Below are 14,612 nucleotides of genomic sequence, written 5' to 3'. Positions count from 1 at the left end.
ATAGTAAATGTTCATTACTTGAAAGATACTGTATACTATTCCATTCAATGAAATAGAGCTAGTTAGAAGAATGAACCGTAGTGCTATTATTATATTCAAATATATTTGTCTTTAATGATATATTTGTAATGTACAGCATCTGATCCAAAAACTCAACAATCAAGTTCTCAGCAAAGTGAGTTAAAATCTAATTGTATCTACCAGACCCAAAACTGTTTTAGACTTACAAATAGTAAATGTTAATGACTTGAAAGATACTGTATACTATTCCATTCAATGAAATATAGATATTTAGAAGAATTCACCATAGTGTTATTTAATTAATGATATGATACAATTGATATATTTTTAATGTAGCTAACGCATCTGATCCAACAATTCAACAATCAAGTTCTCAGCAAAGTGAGTTAAAATCGAATTGTATCCAAAAACTGTTCCAACCGATTAATTTATACAATATACAGTACAAATAATAAATGTTTATGGATTGAATGTTTTCATCACTTGAATATACTGAACAGTATACTATTCCATAAAATAAAATAGAGCTTAGAAAATTAGTCCCAACACCAATATTCACATACAGATAAAAACGTAATTTAAAACATTCCCTAATCACCTATCAGTATTTAAAATATATTTGTCTTTCATAATAATTATTTGTAATCTATCTAGGTACTACATATGATCTAACAACTCAACAATTGACGAGTTCAAAGCAAAGTGAGTCTAAATTTAATTGTATCACACAGATAAAAATGTTTCAGTGAGTTTTTATTTTTAAATTATACGAATATTCCATACTTATGAGTTAAATGGAGGAGAATATGTTCATGATTTAATAGATGTAGACTGTTAACTTCAATGAAATAGAGCTATAGTTGAATGGACATCTTTCAACGAATTAAAATATGTTCTCAATCCAACGAGACAAACAAACATATTTTTCAACACACTTTGTCGGAAGGTAAACTCTTTCTTAATGTATCAATTATTTCTGTCATTTAATGTCAGACGCAGAATACAAAATCAGTCAATCAACCAAAAAGACAATAATGACTTAGATGTGTTTTAAATATAAAGTTTAAAGCGATATTTCAATTCAATAAAATTAGGTACCACTCTCGATCAAACAATTCAACAATCAAGTCCGCAACGTGAGTTTTACTACTATTTATATTTTTAATAATAATACATAATTGTTAAATAAAAGGTTTGATTATTAGAAAAGTCGTTTAGAGACTAAGCCAATATGAGTCAGTTCTAGACTGACTCCCTCGCCCCATAGTTTTGATGGTGAAGCAAGTCTTCTCGGATAAGGACTATAAACCTTACGTCCAGTATAAACAGTTTGCCTGTGTTCATAATCGAGACGAGTAGGTATTATCCCGGTGAATTGGTCCACAAAATATCCCCTGAATCGGGGGGATTACCATCTATCTGATAAGACGGTGACTAATTTACTGTTAGCAATCATTGGCCAAATGTGAAAAATAAAAATAATATTATTTTTATTTTCTAAAGCAGATACAGCTACAACTAATCAAGCATGTCAATCAAATCCACCTGAAGGTTAGTTTTAAACTAACGTATATATTTTACGCCCGCATTTATTCACTTTGACCAAAAATTGGATCTAAAAAAATATTTATTTACATGAAAAAACTCTATTTTAAAGCAAAAAATGGATTTTTAATTTAATTTAACAATTTATTATGTGATTTTATAAACATTATTTTTGAGAGGATTTTTTCTATGGAAGTGATTAACTTTATTAAAACTACAAAATAGGCCTAACTTCTGATTTAATTAATCTTCATTTCTCATGTTTTAATCTTTAAAATTTAAATTATATCCTCATGGTTTAATCCGCTTTTAACATACTTTTGAAAAATTCAAACATAACGAGAAATGGCCAATTTTATTGACATCATCGTGGTTAACCATTTTCCTCAATGTATTTGTAGGTTACATGATTCTGACTTCCAGCCTAGGAAATCGTAAAATATCTTACACATACACGGAATCTGATGATATTCAAAGCCAATCCCTCGTCTTTACCGACATTCCTTATGTATGCAATTCATATGCAATGGCGTACAATCCTGTTAATGAAATGGTTTATTGGGCGGATCCTGTAAAAATCATGAAAATAGCATTAGATGGTACAAACTATGAAGTTGTTATAAATATGGGTAAGTATTAACTCAAATTGTCCAATTGATTATTAACTGCCACCCGGCCTTTAAACAATTCTTACAATCCAGAGAAAAGAATGGTAATTGTAGTTTTAGGTTCCTGGTAACTTTAAATGATTGATAAAGAGCTGATGGTTATTGGACGTATTTGACCGTCGAGTATATCTAAATATCGCTTTAAAACATCATTTGACTATTTCAGGAGCATATTCTATGAGTTTAGATGTGGAACGTCAGAATGTTTATTTCGTTGCATATGCATTAAGCGAAATGTCGATTTGTGACGTTAATGGAATGAATAACCAAGGTCTATTTATGACGGGATCTGTCATTTCGATGGATTTTGACGAAAGTTCTGGGTACGGCTGATATATTAAGCATTCATACATAACTTTTTTTCATACTATGTCTATTTAAGATTTTAATTTGAAAGTAATCAAATGTAGTCTTTATTTTAAGTCAGTGTTTCCGCAGCCAAAAATAGTAATAAATAAGATAATTATCCAATAAAGTATCCAATTTCCATAAAAATAACTTATAATAATTCAAATCAGATAATTATCGGATAAATGAGATAATTTTTAACCTTTCACTTGAAGAACATTGAGAGTTTGGTAGTTCGGCAATGACTGATCATGCGCACTATATTAAAAAAAATATTTGATTGGTTAAATCATTAACCGATATTTTTGTTATGGCTGTGGAAACACGGTCTAATAGCCTACTATTGAAGCAAAATACAGAATTTCTACCGAAATAACTTCAAGAATTTCCAATTACAGAACCCATACTTGTTGACTTTTCAGATACATTTATTACTGTCTACATTACGATTCAATACAAAGATTTCATAGAGACAACCCGAATACCTTTTCGGTTGTTGTAAATGGAATATGTGATGGCCTCTCAGTAGACCATGCAGGTAGGGCTACACTTCTCATAACAAGTTCAATTTCTTATCGTATTCTTTATTGCCAAAAAACATATAAACAAACAAAAACACAACAATATAGACTTTAAAGTTCGAATACTGATTTGTAATCTTTTAAACGGAGCTTAATTTAACAACAATTATTGCTAAACATATATTTTGTAAACATTTTTGGGCCCAACTTTCGTAGTTGAAATTGTTTCTATGCTATAGAAAGCGACATACACCACATTTGTTTTTATTGAATGTTGGTCGGGTTAGTAAGATTAGTATAGCTGGTTACATCGGTTTTAATTTTAGCCGTGGCTTTGTTTTAATTATTTCATGTGACTTGGTGAGGAGATACTGAAATTAGTAGGGCTATAATACATATCGTCCTACTGTTGAAAAGCCTAATTATACGTTTTCATCTCTTTAGGAGGTCATTGGGTGGTGGTGATAGAGAAACAATTAAACAAAAAATTATTCCTAGGCCTACTCTGTTTAATTTCTACTTTGTAGGTCAAGTTATATTCTGGACGGATGTAACAAACACCGAAGTGTGGTCAGTCAATTCTGATGGGAGTAACAAACAACAAATTGTGCCAACGCTTTCCTATCTAGGATCTTATTATTTAATGGTTATTGGAAACTTCTTGTATACGCGGGAAAATTCAGGTAGTATGTTTAAATACACGTATGCAGGCGACGCCCTTGGGGCAGTAGCAGCACTTAGTACTACGAATCCTTATGATGGCCTACATGTAATGCCAGCCACTGATGCTAATATGGCAGAATCACCTTCTTCAATAAACACTGCATTTAGTGAGTTGAGAACAAACTTCTGTATTGAAATCAGAAATCCAGTATAGACCTATTTTAAAATAAAAATTCTCTAACTACATTTAAACATACTTTCATTAAATATGTATACTAACTTTAATACAACTTGGTAACTAGGCTTACCTAAATGACAGAGTTTAAGACTATCATGAAATGATACTAGTAAAGATATCATCTAGTAAGCAGAAAGTACAACAGCCCCTGGATATCAGTATCCTGATTTAACAGAAGTAGATACTAATCATTTTTTCTTTCATTTAGTCAATAAAACGGCATGTTTCAAGTTGAGACGGAAAGGTAGTCCATGTGGAATTCACAACCAACAAAGCAAAAATAGATATAGCCTAATAAAATGTGGCACACTGTGCATCAAATGGTCAGAATGTACAGCTTTCGAATATGGATGTGGTACATGTTACTTAAACAATGACTCCCACTTTCATCTCGCGTTGTTTACAGTATTGTATTTTGGTTATGATGACGAAGGTTATTAAAATGTATGAGTAGAGGAAAGTACACGGTAACCACTCATTTACGACATCCCTATTTCCAGGGGCGGATTGCTATAAAACAGTCTTAACTAATGGTCTTAACTCCCCGATTAAAGCCGGCTTTATCTGATAGACGGTCTTACTAAAGCCACCCCTGTTAGACCATTGCTATAAAACAGTCTTAGATAAGACCACGTAAAGTAACAAATTGTGGGCGTACTTTGCGCGTAGAATACCAAATAAGGTAATGTTCGTCACGCTTGTTCAATTCACAATTTTAACAGTACGTACATTTCTACGCAAGAAAATCTATTCTAGGGCTATATAAGAATAAAATCACCGTTATTATTTGATTTAACACTTAAAACTCGTTCTATTGGTTGTCTTTGACGATAAATAATACGTAAAAGCAAAAAAAAAAGAGAGGTTTAAGACTGTTTTAAGACTCCTTCGAGTAGGCTTTAATTTTAAAGACCGTTTACAGGTTAGACCGCGGTATAGCAATGGTCTATAATGTAAGACTACTTGCTACGTCACAAATTATAGCCGGCTAAGCGCTAAGACCGGTTATAGCAATCCGCCCCAGGACACATCTATTCAGATTATACCTCTATCATAAGACCATTTTTCCGAAGCGCCCCCCGTTACAGGGATATGTTATAACACTAAGGCCAACACATATTCAGAGGAGAATCCTTAAAATGGACCTGAAATGGAATTTCGATTTTCAAGAAATTCACACATGTTATTTAAATGTATCAAATTAACACAAACCCACACAAATAAAAACAAAATGTATAGTATTTTGAGTAAAAACGAAATTTTAAGATACCATGGTAAATTAGCGAAAATTACTCACGCCATTGCAATATTCTATTTCAACGGCCTTCGGAAGCCTCTATATTCACGACGTCACATATACATACGATGATATCGAGGCGTGTATGCCGCCCGATAGTCAGTGAATGATCGACGGCCTGGAAAGATACGCGAAGCGTTGACACTAATACTAATTTATTCAATATCTAATGTTTTTGAAATATAGGTCCCTAAAATGTACTTCGTTTGTTCTAAAACCCGAATTTAGAAGGCCTACCTCCCAAACCTTTACTAGGCCTAGGCCCCCAATCAGAGCGCGGGGTCGATCCACCACCCACATCATGCGGGCGAGGCTCCGTTTCATGTGTATCCAAGGACCAAAGCGATATCAACAACTTGCTGCGCTCATTGTCAAGCCAAAGTAAAATATGAATAAAATTCGTTTTCGAACTGCCTGATTCGTGACAAATAAATTATCATCTCATATTACTAATTTAATTCTGCTAAACTAAAAACTAAAGAAACTAACCAATTTTAGCAGTATAAATTACGAACGATATACAAAATACACGAACGGAAAATATGGATACGCATCATTGCGCACGGAGCTGTATCCCGGACAACGTTGCCAGGCCAACTTAGGTATTGCCAGACAAAAACCGTTGATTTTAAGATTTTAAATCGTCATTTACTCGATGAATAACCGTTTATACGGTAATAATTTTATCTAAAAAAATTCTAAATACATTTCTGCAAATGCACAAGCATTTTTTAGAAAATACTCCATAGATTTCAAGAGTTATAGCCAAAAAACTGCAAATTTTCCATTGGAGGGATAGGAATATATTCGCAAAGTGACGTCACCCGCGAATTTTTTTGATTTTCAAATGGGGCTTTCCCCAAAAGGGCCAATTTATATTTTGTAACAATATACATTCTAGCAACACCTAATAGCCCCCAAAACATCATTCTAAAATGAAAAAAATCGAAAATCCATTTCAAATCCATTTTAAGGGTATACTTTTCTATGAAACGAAAGAAAATCAGTATGTTTTAAAACACTATTGCCAGTCCCTATTCACACAGATACTGTCTGTGTTGGTTCCCTAACGTGTCTCCTCAACAGTGATATTGGCCCTCTTTGAAATAATTATTTCATCTTTAAACTTAATGAAAAATAAAATGAATGGACATCAGCAGCTTCAAAACCAAGATCATCCGATGGGTGAATGATTTAGTTAAAACTACTAGACTAAACTAGAAATTGACGTAATAGTTTCATTCTATAGTTCTGCATTTCCAAATAAGACAAAATAAACATCATTTTACAATTAATAATATGAGATATAGATGATCTAGCCTATTACAGTTTAAAATATATTTTATCAAAATAAAAAAGTATTGATCTAGCTCAATTTTCAGTAGGTTTGTTATAGTTGTTAAGATTTTAGATTTAATGTTATAATATTTTTCCAAGTTGTATATATTATATGCATATCATACAAACATTACAATGGAGCCTCTGTTGTACGTAGTATGGAAGGGCCAAAAGAAAGTACATTTAACGTTGTAAAATTCTGGGTATGTAAAATGTGCTAAAATTTGATAGAATAATTATAGGCTACCTACGAACGCACTAAAGTAAAAAAACAAGGCCATATAGATGGCTGCAGTCGCGTGCTCAAGTTAGTGTTTACCGACCGATCGACCAACCGACCGAAATTGCTGAACATGTTTAAAAATGTTGAAAATGTTTAAAACATTTATATTTTTTTTAATTTACACGTGCGTAGCCTGTCACTTTTGACGTGCTCGTATAACGTAATTTCGAGTGGAAAAGTAAGTCAAGAAAACAGAAATCGGGCAAAAAGAGTTCGTATTAACATTTAACGCGCAATGCGCGTCCAAAAATCTGCGCACTCATGGCAAATTTTTAAACGCTTAAAATTGCCTGAAACGTACTCTTATTTCATCGAAAATAAATTTTTAAAATGTTAAGCGCGTATACGCATGCGTTACATGCGCTACGCACGTAATTGTATTGCCAAATGATGATTTATGTCCTGAAATTTATGAGTACCAAATTTTATTTAATTGTGATTCATGCTTGTGTAGATATGATTACAAACATGATTTCATTAAATCGTGCGTAGACCGCGTAATGTTTTATTGCGCACCGTGAAAACATAACCACATCGATTCCTGGCCATAAGGAATATACTGTGAAAAATTATCTTAGCTAGATTAAACTGATATCAATATAAGGTCATATACAAGTTAGTGTTTACCGATCGACCAACCAACCGACCGACATAGTGAGATGTAGAGTCGCGTTGCACGCGACTAAAAACATTCTTTCATATTGTATTATTTATGTATTGTGTTAGAAACAATATAGGTATGGTGTGTGTCACCGATGTAAATATCTAATTTCCAAATAAATTGATTAATTGAACATCTTAAATATATGCTATTGCATCAACTCATCTGTCTCCGAATAAATAAAAGTGTTTGAACAAAGGCTGGAAATGCGATTGAAATAGAATCACAGACCGAAAAAATTAAAAAGCTATATAGGCAACAAAAAAGGAGACAGCATTAATATAGACTTAGAATAATATGACCTTCCACACATTTATGATAGTTTGATGAAAAAGCAAGCAGGAGCAGAAGCAGAGGGATGAGGATGATACAACGGAAACGTCAACAACCACCAGATGACTGGTGGCGCTGCATAGCGTCTCCCAACAGAGCCATAGATGGCTCTGTCTCCCAAGAATATATACACACGGTGTGTAAAATAAAGCCTGTTGTTAACAAGTTCACATTGTGAATTTGAAAAAAAGTGGTGTAAGGCACACAAAACAAAATTAATTGCACCTATAAACAGATACAACGCTGCATCGATGCGCTTAGAGAATGACCGTAAAGGTCAACGACGGACACTAAAAGCTCACTTTTAGATAGATCGTGCGTTTTCACACAGATCACTAAAGATTAAGATGTGTTAAACTAGGTCAATGCTTCACATTACACAATTTAATTTTGGTCGTGGGCGATTATTAAAATAATAATTCCTATGAAATTCATCATTATATATTTTCTTAGACATTATGATTGCCTTTGGTAATTTATAAACGCCGATTTATTTGTTGCCGCGACTCTTAAGAATGGATCGTACGACAAAAAAACATAGTAATCTATCCTGTTCCATTACATTACACTATCGGTATATTACATTTTGTGATGCATCACATTAGTAATAGATCACATTCGCTTTTTGGAAACATCAAAAGACCTTACCCTTAGCCGATTTGTTATAGAAATCATAGCATAGATATTAGACCTATTTAGTTTTCTTATAGTTTCTTCGTAACTTTGCTAAAGCTTGGTTCCCACTAGAACGTAACGCAAGGACGTAAACGCAACGCAAGCGTTTTAACCAATGACAAGCGAAGTTATAGACAGTTAGCAATCACAAGCGAATAAGTCATCGCTTGAGATTGGTCAATTCACTTGCGTTGCGTTACGTTCTTGTGTTACGTCGCTAGTGGGAACCACGCTTTAGAAAGTATGTAGCCTACTTGAATTCTATATATTGTACGCACTTTTAATTTAAATTATTGGTATATCGTTTGTGTATTTACATTCACTCTGGGGATGCGATATGTTTATGTTAAGTTCTTATCCAAATACAGAAGAAGAGTTATGTTTTACCTTTGATAGCCGTTGTTTTGCCAATCATTGCGTGATAATATTGCCACCTGGTATTCCGTGTTGTCTCTGGCGGTTAAAAAAATTATTTTACATTTCTTGTGGATGTGTTCACGGTGGTGTAAAGTACATATATTCATCTTCAAACAACAGGCTCTGTACCTGATTAATATACGCTTCGAGTCGTTCACCCAACACTGTGTTATTTTTGCTGGACTCGCAGCAGCTGTAGGCCTAATGGAAGCGACATAAATCCCTTGATAAAGTGCTTCTCTTTCTGATTTTCTTAAGGGGTTCTCCTTGTAAAAGTCATTCACGAAGAATTTGTATAATATCCTTTTCAGGATACTAGTAGGTTGTAAGCTGGGTATATCAACTAACAAACTTTGTCAGGGTAACACTGACTCGAATAGATTTATCCAAACCTTTACTAAAACATTGTTTCTATTTGACTAAGTACGCAAACAGCTGACAATCAATTCTCAAATAAAACACATGTTAGCTACGTATTATATTATTTATTTTCTATCTTCTTTTTGGGGATAGGCATAAATTTACAAACTATTATCAACCAACAATGTACAAAAATGTCAACAATATATTACAGTTCAATAATTAACATACATTTACTATGAGAATAATAGTATACGATTTGTTTGCACCCACCTTAAACATTATATGTTTTTTTAACAATAATCTTCAACGAACCGAATACTACAGTAATGAAAAAGACTACATTTTTTTAAACACATAGAAAAAGACGAGGATAAAAAAAATGACACTGTATTAAATATTAATATAGTAATATGATGATGATGATGATGATGATTACGTTGCTGATCAATATGTTAAAGATGTATTGTCCCTTAAAAAAAAAAATGAAGGTCAAAATATTCTAAATTGAAATTGGCCACATCAAAGTAATATTAGAGTTATTCACTTTAAGTCAATAATTCGAGCCAAAAACAACTAGTTTACGTAATTAACAGGTAAATTAATTTGATTACATTTCGTCTGGAAAATCGTCGCTAGCGAAAGTAAACAAAGATTTCAAACCACGAGTATGCATGATGCTAATTAGGATTGTTTACAACTCGTCACGGTTGAGAAGGTCCTTTCACACAGATCGCGAGGAAGTTTATGATTATGCATACAGAGTAGCCAAACAAGCGCGTTGCATTATGAGATATGTTTTGATCGAAAACTTTGACTGGAAGTCAAGTTAATAACTATTATGATACTTCAAAATGACCCACTTTTTTTCGAAATCTTTATTTTTTTGGAATTAGTCAAAGGGACAATACATCTTTAATATTATGATGTGAATGTGATGATGAAGTTTATGTTTTTTTTAATGTATCTTTTTAGTTTTTTTCGATGACGATCTGATTTTGATAATCTTCATCCTGACGTTATTTAATACTATAATTGTGATGATTATTTTGACATTGATAACAATGCATAGTGTGAAATAACCTTATTTATGACGTTTGAAGATGTTCACATATTAACAATAAAGCTATGAGGTTGAAATACGAACAATCATTATTATTTGAAGATGATGTTAATAACAGTTTACAATGTCAATAGTTTTATTGTTCAACATGATGACAATACTGACAATGATAGAAATGACAGCTATTGTTAAAAATGATGAAAATTTTGATAATTTATAAAAATAATAGTTTAACCATCCTGTAATTGGCGAGCTTTTGCTCGCTGTTGGACGCGTATGAAAACAATGATGATGTTAACAAGTACATTGTTAAATAGTTTTTGAAAATGATGACAATACTGACAATGATAGAAATTACAGTTATTGATAAAAAATAATGCAAATATTGACAATTAAAAGATGATGATGTTAACAATGACATTGTTAAATAGTTTTATTGTTGAACTTAATAACAATACTGACAATGTGGAAATGACAGTTGGAAATGTTGATAATTAAATAGTTTGATTGTTGCAAATGATGATAGTGAATGGCAATGTTGATGATTGAGATAAAATTACCAACGACAATATGTTAATAATCATATCTTTGAATGATAACAAAGTGATGGCGTTGATTATGATTAATATTATGGTGCAATGTCAATTGTTTGATGTTAATGATGACAATGTTAATGATTAAGATGTTAAGGATAACAATAATAATCATAATAATTGGCAATTATAGTGATGAAAAGATAGTGATAATAATCATATAGTTTAAATGGGAATTAAATAATGACTATGGCAATGATTAATATGATGTTAATATCTATATTGTTTAAAATGACAATGTTAATAGTTATATTGAAAATAATGATAGTGATGTTACTATTGTTGGTAATTAAGAAGATAATAACAATGACATTTCAGTTATATTTTAAAACTAATAATGATATGTTATGAAAATGTTGATGATTATGATGTTGACAATGAAAATGTTAATAGTTAGATATTGAAAATGATGATAGTGGTGCCATTATTGGTGAATAAGAAGATAATAACTATGACATTTTAGTTATATTTTAAAATGATGCTGTTAACAATGAAAATGGTGTATTATTGATAATATTGAGAGCATCATTGATATTAGGATGGTAACAAGATGATAGTGATGAAAATATTGATGTTTAGAACGATGGTGATAAGTTATAATCCTAATCATTGTTGAAAATGATGATAGTACAGACAATGTGGTATTATAATTATGATGTTAATGTGATTGCCAGTTATATTGTTTTAAAAAGAAGACAATATCGATGATTAATGATGATGATACTAACAGTGAGAATGATAATAGTTATATTTTGATGATGATGATGACAAAGTTGATAATTTAGAAAACGGTGTGGCCAGTGAGTTGCTAACAGTTATATTTTGATAATGATTAAAATGTTGATGATTTGGATAAGGGTGTTAGAAATGAAAAATTGTAATAGCAATAGTGTTAAAGATGTTGATAGTGACGATAATTTTGATAATTATGACAATTGAGTTAAAATTAAAATGTTAATATTTAAATTGTTGGAAATAATAAAAGTGATAGTGTTATTGATATTCAAGTTGATGATAACAATGACAATGTTCATAGTTATGTTGTTGAAATGAGGAAAATGATGACAATGTTGATGGTTATCAATATATTTTGAATTAAATTATATTTACATATTAAGATGATGATGAAAACAATGAAAAAATAAATAGATAGATAAATAAATGGTTACATTGTTTATAATAATATTGATGACATTGTTGAAGATGACAGTGTTACAATGATATTGCTAATAGTTGCATTGTTGAAAATGATAATAATTATTGATGACAATGTTGATGATTAAGATGATAATGTTAATATTGATACTGCTAATAATAGTTGCATTGTTGAAAATGATAATATTGATGACAATGTTGATGACTAAGATGATAGTGTTAACAGTGATCATGCTAATAGTTACATTGTTGAAAATGATAATATTGATGGTAATGACTGAGATGATGGTACTAAAATGACAATGCTGATAATTATATAATTGAAAATTATGATATTTATGGTATTATTTATAATGACAATGCTGATAGCTATATAGCTAAAAATAATTATAGCAATGGTAATTATAGTGATAACAGTTAAAAATAACAATGCAAATAGATTAGAGGTAGTGTTGGAAATGATAATGATTCGATTGTTTACAATGATTAAGGATGTTAATAGATTTATGGGTGTTGACAATGTTATGATAGAATTGAATGCGGTGATTGTGATGATGACACTTGATGACATTGAATGCGATGATGGTGGTGTTGGTGACACTTGATGGCATTGAGTGTAGTGATGGTGATGTTGATAACACTTGATTGCATTAAGTGTGGTGATGGTGATGATACTTAATGGCATTGAGTGCGGTGATGGTGATATTGATGATAATTAATGGCATTGAGTGCTATGATGTTGACAACACTTGGTGGCATTGAGTACGGGGAGGATGATGACACTTGATGGAATTGTGTGTGCTGATGGTGATGACATTTGATGGCATTGAGTGCGGTGATGTTGATAACACTTGATGGCATTGAGTGCGATGGTAGTGATGTTGATGACACCTGATAGAATTGTGTGTGGTGATGGTGATGTTGATGACATTTGATGGCATTAAGTGTTGTGATGTTGATAACACTTGGTGGCATTGAGTAAGGTGATGATGAAACTTGATGGAATTGTGTGTGCTGATGGTGATGACACTTGATGGCATTGAGTGTTGTGATGTTGATAACACTTGATGGCATTGAGTGCGATGGTAGTGATGTTGATGACACTTGATGGAATTGTGTGTGGTGATGGTGATGACACATGATAGCATTACGTATTGTGATGGTGATAACACTTGATGGCATTGAGTGTGATGATGGAGATGTTGATAACACTTGATAGCATTTGGTGTGGTGGTGACATTAAGTGTGGTGATGGTAATGTTGATAGCACTTGATGCCATTAAGTGTGGAGATGGAGATGTTGATAACCCTTGATTGCATTGAGTGTAGTGATGGTGATAATACTTGAAGGCATCGAGTGCGGTGATGACGATGTTGATGACACTTGATGGCATTGAATGTGGTGATGTTGACAATACGTGACGGCATTGAGTTTGGTAATGTTTATGTCACTTGATTGCATTATGTGTGGTGATGTTGATGACACTTGATGGCATTGAGTGTGGTGATGTGATAACACTTAATGGAATTGAGTGTGGTGATGGTGATGTCGATAACACTTGTTGACATTGAGTGTGATGATGGTGATGTTGATGACACTTGATTGTATTGAGTGTGGTAAAGTGATGTTGATAACACTTTATGACATTGAGTGAGGTGTTTATGGCATTAGGTGGTGTGATGGTGATAACACTTGGTGACATTGAGTGTGGTGATGTGATAACACTTAATGGCATTGAGTGTGGTGATGGTGATGTCAATAACACTTGTTGACATTGAGCGTGATGATGGTGATGCTGATAACAATTGATTGTATTGAGTGTGGTGATAGTGATGTTTATAACACTTGATGGTATTGATTGTGGTGATGGTGATGTTGATGACACTTGATGGCATTAAGTGTGGTGATGTGATAACACTTAATGACATTGAGTGTGGTGATGGTGATGTCGATAACACTTGTTGACATTGAGTGTGATGATGGTGATGTTGATAACACTTGATTGTATTGAGTGTGGTAATAGTGATGTTAATAACACTTGATGGTATTGAGTGTGGTAAAGTGATGTTGATAACACTTTATGACATTGAGTGAGGTGTTGATGTTGATAACATTTAATGGCATTAGGTGGTATGATGGTGATAACACTTGGTGACATTGAGTGTGGTGATGTGATAACACTTAATGGCATTGAGTGTGGTGATGGTGATGTCAATAACACTTGTTGACATTGAGTGTGATGATGATGATGATGATAACAATTGATTGTATTGAGTGTGGTGATAGTGATGTTTATAACACTTGATGGTATTGATTGTGGTGATGGTGATGTTGATAACACTTGATTGCATTGAGTGAGGTGTCGAGGTTGATAACACTTTATGACATTGGGTGTTGTGATGCTGATAACACTTGATGGCATTGAGTGGATT

General features: G+C 32.5%; 1 protein-coding gene and 1 long non-coding RNA gene across 2 annotated transcripts; both read left to right on the top strand.

Annotated features, from left to right (window-relative positions):
- The first annotated feature begins 682 nt into the window (after positions 1-682).
- LOC140049502 (uncharacterized) lies at positions 683-1,576 on the top strand. Its single transcript, XR_011845279.1, has 3 exons — positions 683-723; positions 1,116-1,157; positions 1,525-1,576. It is a non-coding gene; the product is annotated as an uncharacterized lncRNA (long non-coding RNA).
- A 396-nt stretch (positions 1,577-1,972) lies between these two features.
- Positions 1,973-3,980, top strand: LOC140049819 (uncharacterized). The gene is made up of 4 exons (XM_072094768.1): positions 1,973-2,195; positions 2,401-2,557; positions 3,005-3,120; positions 3,631-3,980. The coding sequence occupies exons 1-4, from the start codon at positions 1,973-1,975 to the stop codon at positions 3,978-3,980; spliced, it is 846 nt and encodes a 281-aa protein (XP_071950869.1).
- Positions 3,981-14,612: the final 10,632 nt, after the last annotated feature.

The sequence above is a fragment of the Antedon mediterranea genome, chromosome 5, assembly GCF_964355755.1.
Source record: "Antedon mediterranea chromosome 5, ecAntMedi1.1, whole genome shotgun sequence".
In the NCBI taxonomy this organism is placed as follows: Eukaryota; Metazoa; Echinodermata; class Crinoidea; order Comatulida; family Antedonidae; genus Antedon; species Antedon mediterranea.
The sequence above is the reverse complement of the archived record's forward strand: the minus strand, read 5'-3'. Positions and strand labels throughout refer to the sequence as shown.

Excerpts from the sequence above, each read along its gene's own strand:
- LOC140049819 (XM_072094768.1), top strand. The coding sequence starts at position 1,973 with ATGATTCTGACTTCCAGCCTAGGAAATCGTAAAATATCTTACACATAC. Across the intron at positions 2,196-2,400 it reads TGAAGTTGTTATAAATATGG|GAGCATATTCTATGAGTTTA; the intron begins GTAAGTATTAAC and ends TGACTATTTCAG. Across the intron at positions 2,558-3,004 it reads GATTTTGACGAAAGTTCTGG|ATACATTTATTACTGTCTAC; the intron begins GTACGGCTGATA and ends TTGACTTTTCAG.